Source organism: Pyrus communis, chromosome 17, assembly GCF_963583255.1.
Source record: "Pyrus communis chromosome 17, drPyrComm1.1, whole genome shotgun sequence".
NCBI lineage: Eukaryota > Viridiplantae > Streptophyta > Magnoliopsida > Rosales > Rosaceae > Pyrus > Pyrus communis.
The window spans coordinates 11,176,168-11,191,660 of NC_084819.1; the positions used below are offsets into that span (position 1 = coordinate 11,176,168).

A 15,493-nucleotide genomic window follows, 5' to 3' on the forward strand; every position below is an offset into this window, starting at 1 on the left:
GTGACAAAAAAAATTTCAAACGGGTGGTTCACTTTTTTAGCCCATAACTTTAATTGTTTGCACGCTAAATCACAACCAATTCACTTGGATTATAAATTGATTGCAAGAGATAATCATTTTGGTAAAAATATATATATATATTTAGACCCTGCATTTGGCAACCATTGAAAAGAAAATAAAAACTTCGACACCCGCGTGTGTTGGGTGAGTAAGTAGCAGTCGCACAAACAGCACTCAATTGGTGGGGTCAGAATTTTCATTGAAATTTTCACTGAGCCCACTCCACTCCAATCTTTATAAAGTCCTCAAATGTAGGGATTTTTATACAAACTTCGACAAGGCCTTATACTTTAGAGTCTTGTTTAGACGTCCATTGTGAGGCCTTGTTCCTCATGCATAAGATCATACGGTGGTAGACCCTAAATATTGGGTACCATTGGAGATGCTCTTATTATAGTAGGGATCACAAAATCTGACAGGCATAAACCCCTCACGAGGAGGGGCAATAGGAAGAGCAACCCATTGAATGGTGTAAGGATTGCAGATGTAGTAATCACTAAGGATTGCAGATGTAGTAATCACTAAGGATTGCAGATGTAGTAATCACGTTGATCTTCCGAAGTTGATGGCACAAAACTGAGGGGGGATGTAATTAATTTGGATTTCAGATAATTTTAATAGATTTTTTTTAAGTGTCAGATTTTTAAGGATTTTAGTGGGTGTAATCAATTTGGATTTTAGAGGATTTTAAATGACATTTTTGAAGTGACAGATTTTAAAGGATTTTAATAGACTCACAATTCTATGTGAATTTTGGTAGATTTGTATAGATTTTTTGTATGGACTTCTTTCATGAATTTCTTAGGATTTAATTGACTCCTACAACATAAAATGAATTTCTTTCCCAAGGTACAATTTGAACCTCTATTTTGTATGTCTCGATTTATAGATCATCTTTGCAAAAACTCAATTCAATCCGAAACTATGTTCCCATTTAATTGTCACGATAAAAAATTTCACTATTTATTAGAATATAGTGTTTGTCAATTTCTTTGAATCCAATTTCTCATCCACTTTCATTTCTTCCACATCTTCTTCCACTTTCATCCTCTTTTAAAATCCTAATTAACTACACCCTAGTTTTAAAGTCTATTAGAATCCTATCAAATCCTAATTTGAATACTCCCATAAAATAATTGGACTGAGGTCATGTTGGGTTTGGGTTGACATGGACGAGCAAAGCATCAACCCAACCTAACCAGGGTTTTACTTCATTCTAACCCTCTCGATCGGGTTTGAAACCGAGTTGGGAATGGACTGATTCGAGTTTCCAACCTAACTTGCACTCCTAGTAATAATAGGCACAAAAGACTCATGGGTATTTTTTTTATTTGGGAATTTTGCACGAGTACCACTTGAACTTAAAAGCATGTGCGCGAATACCACCTGAACTTTCAATTGTAGGTTTTTACCACCTGAACTCTCTTAGTTGTTAGAATCTACCACCTACAGTTGTTTTCCATCCATTATTCTGTTAAAGCATGTCACTTGTGGGGGTAATCTTTGTCAATTAACTTCATAGGGCTGGTTAGAATAAAATAGCTCCTAAAAAAACTGTACAAGTCAATATGGCACCAAAATTGGAACCATAAGTCAAACCCCCAATTTTATAAAAAATTACTAGATTTTTACATAAATTCGTTGAGTATGCTATAGTTATGATTGCATAGTCCTAAAACATTTTAATGGCAAGCCAACTGATGAACAATGTTAGGCCTCCAACTGTGCAGATTAGGGGACAACTTGTGAACCAAAATTCTGGTTGCTACTCTTCTTAGAGAGGGTAAAATAATTGATGTGGTGGGGGAAATGATGACTATCCGGTGTTTTTCATGACATGTAAAACTAGTTCTTCATCATAACAATAGATTCATGATTTTTGTAATTCCATAAAGTTTAAAAACAACATAATTCACCCATATACTTATTCCACTTCCACTTCTTCCTCTTCTTCCACCTCTTGTACATCCACATCCACCAAATTACTTTCTGAATTATACGGTTGAGCAGAGCTTCCTCTGTTACCAAATTACTTTCCACCCCATTTTGCACTTTGTACCTGACACTCTATAGCAATAATCAAGAGGTTCTCGATATCCCAATGCTTTAGCAGTCATCAAAATCCACACTAGCACCAGAATATATCTTGTGCCATGATGTATTTTCAGCGGTCCATAAGGCTGGGTGTATATTTTCCAATCAAATGACACAAGTTATTACAATGAAGTAGTCTAAAAAAACTGAATAAAATGATTAAAATGAAATTCAAGTTTTGATATATTTGTCTATTGCAATTGGAGATTGCAACCTACGAAACTAGTTCAGAATGCAATTAGAGATTGCACTCAATGAAACTAGTACATATTGCAATTACAGTTTGCAAGCTATGAAAAGGAACTCAAATAAATTGCAGTTACTGATTGCAATCCATGCCTTCATTTTAATCTTTAATAAATTTAACAGAAAATGAACTCAAATCACAACGAAATTCATCCCTCTTTCCTTGACGCCAAAATAGATGCCAACAATCAATGTTTTCTTCAATTCTTCAACAACCCCTGCCAAAATCAAACATAATTGTTTTCCTTTCTCTCCGTGAAACCCTTTGTATCCAGCTACAACAAAGACCCTCCCTCCGAATGCTACTTTATCATTTTCCTTCGGATAAAGTGATTTCAAGAAATTTAAAAGGTTAATTGACAAAAAAGCCCACACAAGTGATGTTTTTTCAGCAAAATGAATGAAAAATAACGATAGGTGGTAGATTCATTCTAGGGGAAACTTAATATGAGTCCAATTTTATGAGCCATTATTAGTTATAGTCCAATTTTATTTAATTTTTAGGTTAGGTCCAGTGATTCATTGTCCACATAAGCTTATTTGTATTCTCTTGCCAAATTTACCCTTAAATTGACCAATTAAGTAATTACTGTTTTTTTAAAGTTTGTGATTAATGTTAATCGTATCCTTAATTATAGGATTAGGGATATAAATCTCCTTTTTTTTCTTCTCCTTCCCCAAATCGTTCATTTCTCTTTTCTTGTTTCTCCCTCACAATATCTTTCTCTTCCTCTGTTATTTTTCCGAGTAGTCTTCTACCATAATATTATTCTTTTGCTCCTCCTTTCATAAGGATGATCAATATACATTTGATTGGTTTCTTTTTAAAAAAAAAATAAAATTGTATTAGTCAATCTTGTGTTTTGGGTTCTTCGTCTCATATATATATATTTTGGGCTTCATTCTCCTTTATATATATATATATATATATATATTTTTTTTTTTAACTTTGAAGTTCTATCGAATTAGCATTTTGTCTAGTGTTTCCTCCCTCAATATCATTTTTCTTCACGATTTTTTTTGGTTTTTATCTACCTATATCACTTGTCCTTTATTTATTTATCTTTTTATATTATACTGTGCCTGTATCATGAATTGTATTTATCTACCTATATATTACATATTTTGTTGATAATCTATATAAGATTAATTGTGTTTATCTACCTATATATCACAAATTAACTGTGTTATCTACCTATACAATAGGTATTGTTCATAGTCTATCTGTATCATAGATTATTTTGTATTATCTATCTATACAATAGGTTTTTGTTCATAGGCTACCTCTATCATAGATTCTACCTACATCACAAATTTTTTATCTACCTCTAGCAATGTTTCTTTTAATTTTTGATAAACTTATAAGATTTGTAATAATGTCTTTTTAATTAAAAAACGGGTAGATAAAGGTGTTTGAAGATTCAAATTTTAAAAATTCAAATTTAAAGAATTAAAAAAAAAATTCCAGGGGCAAAATAGGTGTAATAGAAAATGAAATAAAATTGGACCCAATTCAAAAACAGTTGAATTTTTTGGACCTGAATCAAAGTGCCCCTAGATTCTAGCAATTAATAAAGTTCAGGTGGTAAAATTACAAAATTAAAAGTTTAGATGGTATTTGCTCACGTGCTTTCAAGTTCATGTGGTATTTGTGCAAAATTCTTTTTTTCTTTCACATCCGAACGATGACGTTTTGCCACGTCATCATCACCTTCTAAATGCAATTCAAAACCCTCCTTTCGTACATTTCTCTGCTCCTAGGCTTTAAGCTAGTTTCGAAGCTCTCTTCTGCATCTCTAATGGCGGATGATAATATGGCTTGCCATAGAAGAGACCCTATCAAGTCCTCTGGTAAGTTCCTCTACGCTATTGGGTTGCTTATAAAATTAGGGAAATGGATGGGAAAATCAAAATTTCAATGGAATTTATGTTGAATTCTGGATTGGGTCTCTGTGATTTGTGGGTTCGGTTCAATTCAGAGTTTGATTCTGTAATTTTTCCACCTTTTTTTCTCGTTATCCAGATGGAAAATCAAGCAATTAGATGCTAAGTAAGAACAAAGAGGGGATTACTTGAATTGGGTTCTGTTCTTTGGGGGTCCTAAACCACTTAACAATTAATTAGATACAAAAGTATTCAACTTTTTATCATTGGCCTTGCAACCGGACTACTTGTAATTTTTGTTAATTTTGTTGGAGCTGTATTGAGTTGTTATGTGTACAATGCTGATTGTGTGGAAAATTTAGTTGCCAATGTTGCCGGACAGCGAAGGCGGCAGCAAGCAGTTTCTGTAGGAAAGGAAAGAAGAGAATCGCTGGTGCGTGCGAAGCGCTTGTGCAGAGTAGGGATTAGCGGGGATAGTGATGATACGGTTGACAGTGAAATGATCATTGATGAAGAGCAATCCATCTTGGAGGCTCAAACTTCTTCAGCAGTGGAAGGGTTGAAGTCTGTGGTTGCATATCAGTATGTGAATCTAGTTCGTCTACACAAATACTGTGAGAATTTTAGAGGAACATCAGGCTCTATTTTGTGAAAACATAAGATATGAAAACAAATCTTCATCGAAAGATACGAAAACATGGAGCCGTTCAATGGTTTCTGCAGACCCATTTGACACCATTTTCGTTGTGTACTTTATAGGGGAAAAGGTGCATTGCAAAAGAGGGTGAGTGCCCTTCATGAACTCAGACGCTTACTGTCAAGATCAGAATTCCCTCCTGTTGAAGCTGCCCTTAAAGCTGGAGCAATACCTTTATTAGTGCAATGTCTTTCATTTGGCTCTCCAGATGAGCAGGTCCAGCCAATTTTTTTGGTTTTATAAATTCTAATTTGTATATCCAGCATAGACTGTTGATAAGTAGTGCTTTTATGGAACTTTTTTTCAAGAAAAAAAGGAAAGAAGGAACTTTGATGTTATTTTCTGTTAGGTTCCATTTAGTAATTAGCAGCTTTCCGAATTTCGGTTTCTAAAAACCCATCAGACACACCTATGGAGTTTGGGCATTAAAGTATCACACGCCAGAGAATGTTTTCAGAAATGATTTGGAATTAATAAACTTCTTGAGAAATACTTGAGGATATATTCTGTCTCTTCACCTTTTTTATTTTTTTTTATTTTTATTTTTATATAATGCAGTTGCTTGAGGCGGCTTGGTGCCTCACGAACATAGCAGCAGGGAAACCTGAGGAAACAAAAGCTTTGTTGCCCGCTTTACCGTTGCTTATTGCTCATCTTGGAGGTTGGTAATGTCTTCTGTCCTCCTTTTAGATCCCAGTAACAATTTCTTTCTCCTGTTTAAGTTTCTTTATCTTTGCGCATATTTTATACCAAAATTTTTGGCTCTACACTTTGCATATGTAATGTGATATTGGCATAGGTAGTGGTTGTAAGGACCTAACCTTTGAAGTACCACTTCAAAGTTGAGATCATGGCATGTGATACTTAGTGCAGAAGTTTAAGCTGTCTGATCAGATGGCTGCTTTTGATATTGCATCTAGAATTGCACGTCTTTTGCAGAAAATGGTTCCTTGCCTGTTGTTGAGCAATGTGCATGGGCATTGGGAAACGTTGCTGGTGAAGGGGAAGAGCTGAGAAATATTTTGCTATCTCAAGGTGCATTGTTACCTCTTGCAAGAATGATGCTTCCAAACAAGGGTTCAACCGTACGAACAGCTGCTTGGGCACTATCAAACCTAATCAAGGTGCTAGATTACTTGCCTCGTGAATAAATTTATAACAACATGCACATTTTCTTCATAAGTCGAACTTGTTTGGATTTTGGTGGCCTTTTTACCCCATTTGCCACCATAGTGTGAGATTCAGGGTTCCTTTCTTTTGCACCATTAGTGTGTTTTTCATTTTATATTTCACTGTGTTTTATTTTGGTTCTTAATAACGTATCACCATCAATGTGGACTTACACATCATCTTTGAGAAGAACTTGCAACATAACATTGGTTGTTAAATATGCAGGGACCTAATCCAAAGGCTGCAACGGAGCTCATTAGAGTTGATGGGTTATTGGATGCACTTGTTCGACTCTTGAGAAAAGCGTAAGTTGTGTTTCATCAATCTAAACAGATTGCACTATAGTTCTGTCATCATGATTTCTTGCCATTAAACTTTTGGATTGCCTTTCCTTATGATTACAGTGTACCATAAACTTGTTTCTTAAATTCAGAGATGATGAGTTAGCAACTGAAGTAGCATGGGTGGTTGTGTATCTCTCAGCCCTTTCAAATCTTGCCACCAGTATGCTAGTGAAGAGTGATGTCCTTCAATTGCTCATGCAGAGATTGGCTATGTCCAATAGTTTGCAGTTGCTTATTCCGGTAAGGTGGAATCTAACTGTATATATAAGCTCTTTATTGACCTTCTCTTTCTTTAGATAATGCCTTGTGGAGCAACTTTTTGTATATGTATTTAATTGAAGGTTAAAATGGTTTACAGTTTTTAATGCTTCATTTACAGAGTGGTTGTACTAGTTCAAGTTTTCATTCCGTACATCTTATGTTTTATCTTATCTGTATGGCTGTACATGTTCCCATTGCAGAAGCCTCCCCCCTGGCCATATTTCTTTGGAAATTTTGTACCGTATGTGAGTTGTGTGTTGGGTCCTAATATCCCCTTCTGTGCCCTAACCAAAAAGAAAATAAGTTTCTATGTGTTTCTTGACCTATAAGATGCTGCTAGATTTTATCCTGATGATAAAATCTAGGCGAACATTTAAATTCTAAATTTTACATATTTTTATAGGAAAACTAAATTGACAAGGCAATTTAGAGAAGTATGACATGGTTCCATTGTTGAGCTAAAATTGTGGTCTTGTAGTTATAATGTATCATAACTCATAGTTCATGTGATGTTTGATGTACTATCATAAGTTGATCCATTCATGAGTAGATGACACTGTAATTGCTTTCGGAGTAGATAGATTTTAGATGTTTTTAATATTTTATAGTATATGGATCGTACTAACAAATGGACTCCATCAAGGTGCTAAGAAGTTTAGGCAATCTTATAGCTGGTGATTCACATACAACCCAAGCTGTTATTGTTCCTGAGCATGAAATCACAGGCTAGTGCACTGCTCCTTTGATGGGAAACTGTAATTGTGATCACATATATACAAGACCATTTTCGTTGCCTTTTTGTTTTTCCTTTAGAAGTATAAGACAATTTCATTGATTTATGATGATAAAATTTTCAGGAAACATAATTGAAGTCCTGGTAAAATGTTTGAATAGTGAGCACCGGGTCCTGAAGAAGGTATATAAGCTTGTCGTTAATGTTATGAGGTGGATCTTTTACTCACCCATGCTTATTCAAAGTTCAACCATTTATGTAGGAAGCAGCTTGGGTGATATCTAATATTGCGGCTGGTTCTGTAGAGCACAAGCAGTTGATTTATTCAAGTGAGGCGGTGCCAGTGCTATTACGCCTCCTTTCTACAGCACCATTTGATATAAGAAAGGAAGTAGCATATGTACTAGGCAACCTCTGTGTGTCTCCTATTTCACCTACAGAAGGTGACGGAAAACCAAGCTTGATTCTGGAGCACTTGGTTTCACTTGTTGGTAGAGGATGCCTCGCTGGTTTCATTGATTTGGTTAACTTGGCTGATACTGAAGCTGCAAGACTAGGACTACAATTCACGGAACTGGTAAGCAAACATCTGTGAAACATTGGGTGTATTATAGGTTTCACTTTTTGATGAGTTTATAGAATACGGTTCATAGAAAAATTGATTTTGTGACTACCAAAGGGTTCGTTAGGTACATTTGTTGTTGTCATAAATGTTATGAAGTGGTGCACCGTAAATTAAAGTTTGCCACTCCCGAATGAATAATGGAACTCCTTGACAACTAAACCACAGTATAAATATATTGCGGTTCATGCAGGTTTTGAGAGGGATGCCGAACGGTGAGGGCCCAAAGCTTGTTGAGAAAGAAAATGGGATCGATGCAATGGAAAGGTTTCAGTTTCACGAAAACGAGGACTTGAGAAACATGGCGAACAGTCTGGTGGATAAGTACTTCGGAGAGGACTATGGGCTTGATGAATAGGCAGACTGATGCAGGAGTTTCCAGTGACTTATATCTTGTATCTTTCCATGCTTGTATGCCATGGATGATTTGTTGTTGTAAGAGATGTACAATTTTGATGATCAAGTGGTTTCTCGTTAAATGTGAGGAATGGAATACGATTTATGATTTGTCCTTTGGTTATAGAGATTTCAAATTTTCGTACATGATTGAAGAGATTCTTACAATTTTGTCCACAGAAATTCTTATTGTTCCCAAAGAAAATAATAATTTTGCACATTTTTCTCTTCTTACACCCGCTCAACAATGATACTGAGTTGGCCGTAGTTGAGGCGCGAAACCAATTAAAATTGGACCGAATTTTCTACGAACATTTGAAATTTGGGTTAGTGTATCTGATGCCAATGCCCTTGCGCTACGCTCTGATACGTATCAAATATCCACTGCTATTGGCCCAGTGATAAAGCGCAGATTACGAGGTTTCCTTTAAATTAAAAATCAGAGGTTTCGGGTTCGAAACTCGTTGCTTGTGTGGAAGCTAGACTTGTGGTCAGATGAAGGTTGAAATGCCTCGGTGAGTCTTCCCGGCCCCCGAAAGAGATGGATAACCATGACTTGCCACCAGTTGTCCCATTTTTAGAAAAAAAATAAAATAAAAATATCCACAATAATGTATCGTAACCATCGTCAACTTTTTTTGTTCTATTGACTATTTTTGTTCTGTTGACTGTTTTTTGGCCCTCGAAACTTTTGGGGGTATATTTGAAAATTTAGAATTTGGATTGTAATTTCTAAATTCAAGGTTTTGTATTTTGTTTCACAATGAAAGTACGAACTTATCATGGAATGGGCATGCTTTAGGCTTTGTTTGGGAAAGGGACTTCCAAGTCCAAAGTGATTGATGTCGTCAAATTGTAAGAAATAAACTACAAAATGTAACTATGTTAGATATAGGAGACTAAGGGGCACTTCATGAGCATTGCAAAGACATACAAGATATATTTGTAAATAATGAGTTTTGGACAAAGTAATTTACAAAACCCTAACGCATGTTTTTGCAATAAGTATGTGGTGCATTTTAATGCCACTTTGTACTGTATTTCTTCGTCACTTATCTAAATTCTTTATGACTTGGAAATCACTCCTCCAAACATAACATCTTATTTCAATTTCCATTTGATGATATGAAAGAATGAATGTATATATATATAGTTCATATATTATTTTAGTTGTCGTATTCTTGTCGTCCCGTGTCCATGCAACATACCCGTTCATACCAAAAAAATGAGAAATTTGATGTAAGTCAATAAATATTTTCATATTTCAGTACAAGTGAATGATCATTTTATTTTAGAAAAATTAAGGAAAAGTCTTAAAAAAAATTTAGTTTTAATGAAAAATGACAAATAAAGATGTAGTAAATAGTATCAGGAAAATGTAAAAATGTGGTTTTTCGTTAAGAGTGAACAGTACTAGAAGTGTTTTGTTAAAACTCCCTATTATTTTCTAGTATAGGCTAATAAAAACAATTATCCTCTACAACTAAGGTTAATAAAAAGAATTTCCTCTCCAACTAAGGAGTGACAAATCTAGGATTCCACCTTTGGGGGGCCTAATGTTAAAGTTCAAGTTTTTTAGATAGAAATAGAGCGTAAAGCTCGCAAAAAATTCAGTTTATTCATTGAGGTATTTCATTGAATGCTTGGTGGTCTTGTTGTCGTAAGTCGAACCATGTTATGCACATCTCAACAGATATCAACATTACCAAAGCAATATGATAAGTGTTATTAAGAGCTTTTTGTGGAGTGATGTCAAAATATACCTAACGAACATTATATAAATCACTTAGTGGACACAAAAGGAATCCATACCAAGCATTCACAGTGTCCCACAAAAACTTTACACGTGTGTTTCTCGACCTCCGCATGGTTTTGGGATCACCTTGATCTCAGTATACATTTGCCCTTGCAACTAAGGTGAATACCCCCTTTCTTTATATTTCTCTTTAAACCCTAATAAAAAAGCGCGAATATTGATTGGGTCAATTCTAATATTCATAATATTTTGTGACCTATAATAAAATCCCCCTAAATAAAATTACGTTAATGCAATTTAAAGTAACTATATGGGCAGAGATATCATTTTCAAAAAGTTAAAGGATGTCCATGTAATTTACCTAAAACTGCGGTTAAGGAAGCACTCGCGGTCGCGGGGAAGAGCAAAAGCCGAAGGGTTTAACGAGCGACTCATAAACCCGCAAATTGTAACAGAGCTTCCACTTCACCGCTGCCACTTCGCCGCCTGTCACCCGCCGCCAATCATGGAAGAAGGCACTTCTTTTTTGTTCTCCGGCGTCAACTTCAACCGGAAAAAGTTTGCCACGGACTTCTCCAGATTCCAGGTCCGATTCTTCTCTTCTCAGAAAAGCGTATCACATTATTTATTTTTCCGTTATTTGTCAAATTAAAATTTTGAAATTTGATTAAGAAGAACAAAGAGAGCGAGAAAGTGGTAGAAGATTCGAGCTTGTTCGAAATTCCAAAATCTGAGGCGGAGGTGGAGGCAGAGAAGGAGGAGCTAGTAGTGCCGGTTAAGAAGAGGAAGCGGAAGGGGCAGGTTTCCGGTAATTTCATTGTTTTTGGTGTTGAATTTGTATGCATTTGAAACCTAAGATTTATTTTTTTTCTTATGATTTGTTTGATTTTGTGATGGCATAGAGGGTGTGGAGGGGATTAGTGTCTTTAAGACCTCAAAATCATCGAAGGCAGCGAAAGCGGAGAAAGAGAAGCCTGGCAATGAACTAACGGAGCAGAAGAAGAAGTTGAATCGGCAGCTCGAGGTTGTGCTTCTTGTTCCTTCATCTTTTTCGTGTTTGTCAGTTTCCTTGTGCTTAAATTAAAGTTGAGGGATTTATACGTTTTTATATGATTCAGCGGGATTCGCTGACGCGAAAGAAGTATGACATTCATGTGTCCGGGAATAACATCCCTTCACCACTTGATAATTTTGCAGACTTAACCTCAAGGTATTCCTTATTTTCATTTTATTTTAGTGTTTCATAGATAGGATATGTATAAGTATTGCCCTTGATCTCCAACGCCGAGGATTCGTATGTGGATATTATTGTTTTTGTGAATGGCTGGATAGATTTTTTTTTTTTTTAAGTTCTCATTTACGAGCTTGATATTTTCCTTAATAACATGATAAAAATGAGAGTTTTTAATCTTTGATTATTTCCAGATATGGATGCGAGCCATATTTACTTCAGAATTTGGCAGAACTTGGATTTAAAGAACCAACGCCAATCCAAAGGCAGGCTATTCCAGTCCTCTTATCTGTATGGTCTCTTACTTATGCTATCTGCTAAATTTTACGTTGTTTTGTAAGAGATCACTGGGTTATATAAGGCTTCAGTTTCAACAGTACTTCAGCACGGGTTGACTTTTGGTTTTGAAAGATGTCCTCATCGCCTTTGTCATCGTTTTTTATTAGGGTCGAGAATGCTTTGCTTGTGCTCCGACTGGATCTGGAAAAACTCTTGCTTTTGTTTGTCCCATGCTAATGAAACTTAAGGTATTGCTCATGCATTCAACTGTTTCTTTCTGCAAATGTTGATGGCTGAGATTTTCTGATGAAATTTTTTCATACAACTAGCATACATCTAAGGATGGCATCCGAGCTGTTATTCTTTGTCCAACACGTGAGTTAGCTGCTCAGACAACCAGAGAGTGCAGAAAGATGGCAAAAGGAAATAAATTTTACATCAAGTTAATGACCAAAGAGCTTGCAAGAAATGCCGATTTTTCAAAAATACGCTGTGATATACTCATTTCTACTCCACTTCGGTTACGGTTGGCTATCCAGAAAAAGAAGGTTGATTTAAGCAGGTGCGTTTGATGCATATATTCATCTTTTGTTCATAGAAAGTTTGAAACTAAAAAATGCTGGTAGAAACAAGAAATCATTGTGTACAAATGAAGATTTTTGCGGTAAAAACGATCATTCTTATAGTGACTCATTTATTTTTCTCCTCATAATTTTTTCTGTGTTGTACAGGGTTGAGTATCTGGTATTGGATGAGTCTGATAAGCTTTTTGAGCTTGGCTTGTTAAAGCAGATTGATTCTGTGGTCAAAGCATGTTCAAACCCTTCAATTATTCGCTCCTTGTTTAGTGCTACTTTACCTGATTTCGTTGAGGAGCTTGCCCGCACTATAATGCATGATGCTGTTCGAGTTATCATTGGCAGGAAGTGAGTTTGACTTTATCTTGTTGAAAATCATGAAGTGGTTCCCTTTACTTGCATCAGTGGTTCCATTGACTTGCATCTTTCCTTTGCATGTTTCCATACAGAAATACTGCTTCTGACACTATCAAGCAAAAATTGGTCTTTGCTGGAAGTGAAGAAGGGAAGCTATTAGCACTTCGTCAAAGTTTTAAGGAGGTATGCTTCGTTGGTGATAGAGGCAACAGTTTGATTTTAAGAAAGAATGGTTATATTCACAACCTCTTCTAAATAACCGCTTCAGGATCGAGTTCAAAGATGATATGGAATACAAGTCCTCGTGTATCAAATAGTATTCCAAGGGCACTTCATACAGTTTCTGACCTTGTGTTAATTGAATAAGGCCATTATCTACAGTAGGTCCTGTCCTGGAAATACACAATTGATAGTAAAGCACAGGAGAGGCAATTTTGAAAATGCTAAAAGATCTAGATAATGGCGAAACAAGGAATTATGTGAAGTTAACCAAATGTTATTTAATATCCACCAATTATGTGAAGTTCTTAGAGAATTTAATTTATGTAATTGGCATTTATGTTTTGTTAGTAAACATTTCCAGACTTTCAGCTGGATCGGTTTGATGTGTTGACCAATTTCTTGTTATGGTTTTATCTTGTTAGTAGAGTCTGAATCCACCAGTGCTGATATTTTTACAAAGCAAGGAGCGAGCTAAGGAACTCTATGGAGAACTGTTGTTTGAGAATGTAAGAGTTGGTGCCATACATTCTGATCTGTCACAAACACAGGTAATTTGTTCCCAATTGTTATCAGATGATCAACCTTAAACCTTACATAGTCTACTTATGTCGGCGCTCTACCATTCCATCGACATAAAGGAAACATTTAACTGATGTTAAAACTTGATTATGCACTTGTTTTCATGGTATCATGAAAAAGGCTGGGTCTGGATATCTGTGTGTTCTAAGGAGGTTTGCATGGAAATAAGAACGAACTTGAATTTTGACATTTTCTTGCTTACATTTTCATTTTACAGTGGATTGGAATTCCATAATTAATACTTGGGCACACTTCATTTAACATTAGATTCCACTACTACTATCATACTCGATTCCCCATGTTATATGCATTATTATTTCTATGTACTTGAACAGTAATTTCAATCTCCTTTATACTAATTATAAATTGGAATGCAGCGAGAAAATGCAGTAGATGACTTCAGAGCTGGAAAAACATGGGTTTTAATTGCCACTGATGTTATTGCTCGGGGTATGGATTTCAAAGGTGTCAACTGTGTGATTAATTATGATTTTCCAGATTCTGCCGCTGCGTACATTCACAGGATCGGTATGCCTCTCCTTGCCCCTATGATTGTAACCTATGTACATGAAATATGGGATATGTTAAACAAAAGATATAATGGTCAGTAGTTTCTTTCAAAAAAGAATTCTATAGAAGAAATATCGTATATGGTTTATGGGAATGTATTAATAGAAACTTTAATCCGTGATTAATTTGTAAGACTATCGAACAAATATGACTGGTTTTTGGGTTTGTTTCATAAGACTTATTTTTGTCAAATTGAAGTACTTTTGTTGTTAAACAGATCTTGAACTCTGCAAATTTATGCATGAATATTTGTTGCGCATCTTTTGCAACTGTCTTTTATCGTTCCTAATGATTCTGTTTAGGGCTTTCAATTGCTCGTTTGATGCCTGTGGAAAATTGTTTTACGGTGTATGTGATTTACGTAGTCATTGATTTTATCACTTTTTCCCGAGACAAGTTTCTTCACGTTATTGCTATAACCTTTTGAATTGGTTTTCGGGGAATGATTTCACGAGCTCACTGAATCTAAGTTTGTAATTTTTCTGTGAAGGTCGGTGTGGACGAGCAGGGAGGAGCGGAGAAGCTATTACTTTCTACACAGAGGCAGATATTCCATATCTACGGAATATAGCTAATGTGATGTCAACATCAGGTTGTGAAGTTCCGTCTTGGATCATGGCCTTGCGCAAACAGAAGTGGAAAAAACACCGACCCGGAAGAGAATCGATATCAACCCAACCGAAAGATGAGGAGTAAAGCAATTGTCATATCGGCAACCAGATTTTGCAATTTTGACTCCGAAGTCCTCAAAGCAACCATTTGTTATCGATGAGTTATATTTACAAACTGAAGAGTTTGGGATGCTGTACAGATCGAATGTACAAGAATTATATTTACAAATTGAAGTCGAAAACAAAGTAACATCTATTTTATTCAAGTTATGAAACAACTCAAAGCTCCTTTATCTGTTTAGCCATCAATAAGCTGTTCGTAATTTCAGTTTGAGTGTTGTGGATGTGAGGGAAAATGCTGTTTCGTCGTCTTAATATTTTCGTTTTTCTTACTTGCATCCATCTGAACGGTCCAAGTTAGCTTCAGAAGTCCATAACTGCATCCCAAGTCCAAGCTAGTTTGATTTTTTGCAGTCAAATGTATGCTGGCAGGTCTAGAATTCGACAACGAAACATCCTCCATTGAAGGTAGCTTGTCCTTTGGTCGCTAGTAGCCTAATACACCCATTACACAGTTGTAGAAGAACTAACACAAGTGAGATAGTCGATACAACAGGGCAAAAAAATTGAAGCCTTAAGCGGACTTCTCGCTCCAATGATAACTACCTGTGGGAGTTCGATGCCCGTCCTGTCATCAAGTATCTTTTTACAGTTCATAGTTTTAAGCCTCAAAACTTTGGAACGTGAAAAGATTTCCTCTTGACAGCAGACTTCAATTCTGACGTACGATTGAAGAGTGCCGC

At 35.8% G+C, this 15,493-nt stretch overlaps 2 protein-coding genes across 2 annotated transcripts; both read left to right on the forward strand.

Annotated features, from left to right (window-relative positions):
- Positions 1-4,125: 4,125 nt before the first annotated feature.
- Positions 4,126-8,648, forward strand: LOC137723333 (importin subunit alpha-9-like). Its single transcript, XM_068462498.1, has 11 exons — positions 4,126-4,251; positions 4,647-4,866; positions 5,044-5,197; positions 5,540-5,642; positions 5,921-6,105; positions 6,377-6,456; positions 6,585-6,735; positions 7,400-7,481; positions 7,614-7,672; positions 7,752-8,066; positions 8,305-8,648. Exons 1-11 carry the CDS (start codon positions 4,200-4,202, stop codon positions 8,467-8,469), a joined length of 1,566 nt encoding a protein of 521 aa, XP_068318599.1. The 5' UTR covers positions 4,126-4,199; the 3' UTR covers positions 8,470-8,648.
- A 2,027-nt stretch (positions 8,649-10,675) lies between these two features.
- Positions 10,676-14,956, forward strand: LOC137723557 (DEAD-box ATP-dependent RNA helicase 57-like). Its single transcript, XM_068462757.1, has 12 exons — positions 10,676-10,849; positions 10,939-11,071; positions 11,166-11,287; positions 11,382-11,473; positions 11,689-11,785; positions 11,941-12,021; positions 12,103-12,335; positions 12,505-12,699; positions 12,801-12,891; positions 13,356-13,478; positions 13,887-14,037; positions 14,570-14,956. The coding sequence occupies exons 1-12, from the start codon at positions 10,769-10,771 to the stop codon at positions 14,773-14,775; spliced, it is 1,605 nt and encodes a 534-aa protein (XP_068318858.1). The 5' UTR covers positions 10,676-10,768; the 3' UTR covers positions 14,776-14,956.
- The last annotated feature ends 537 nt before the right edge of the window (positions 14,957-15,493 follow it).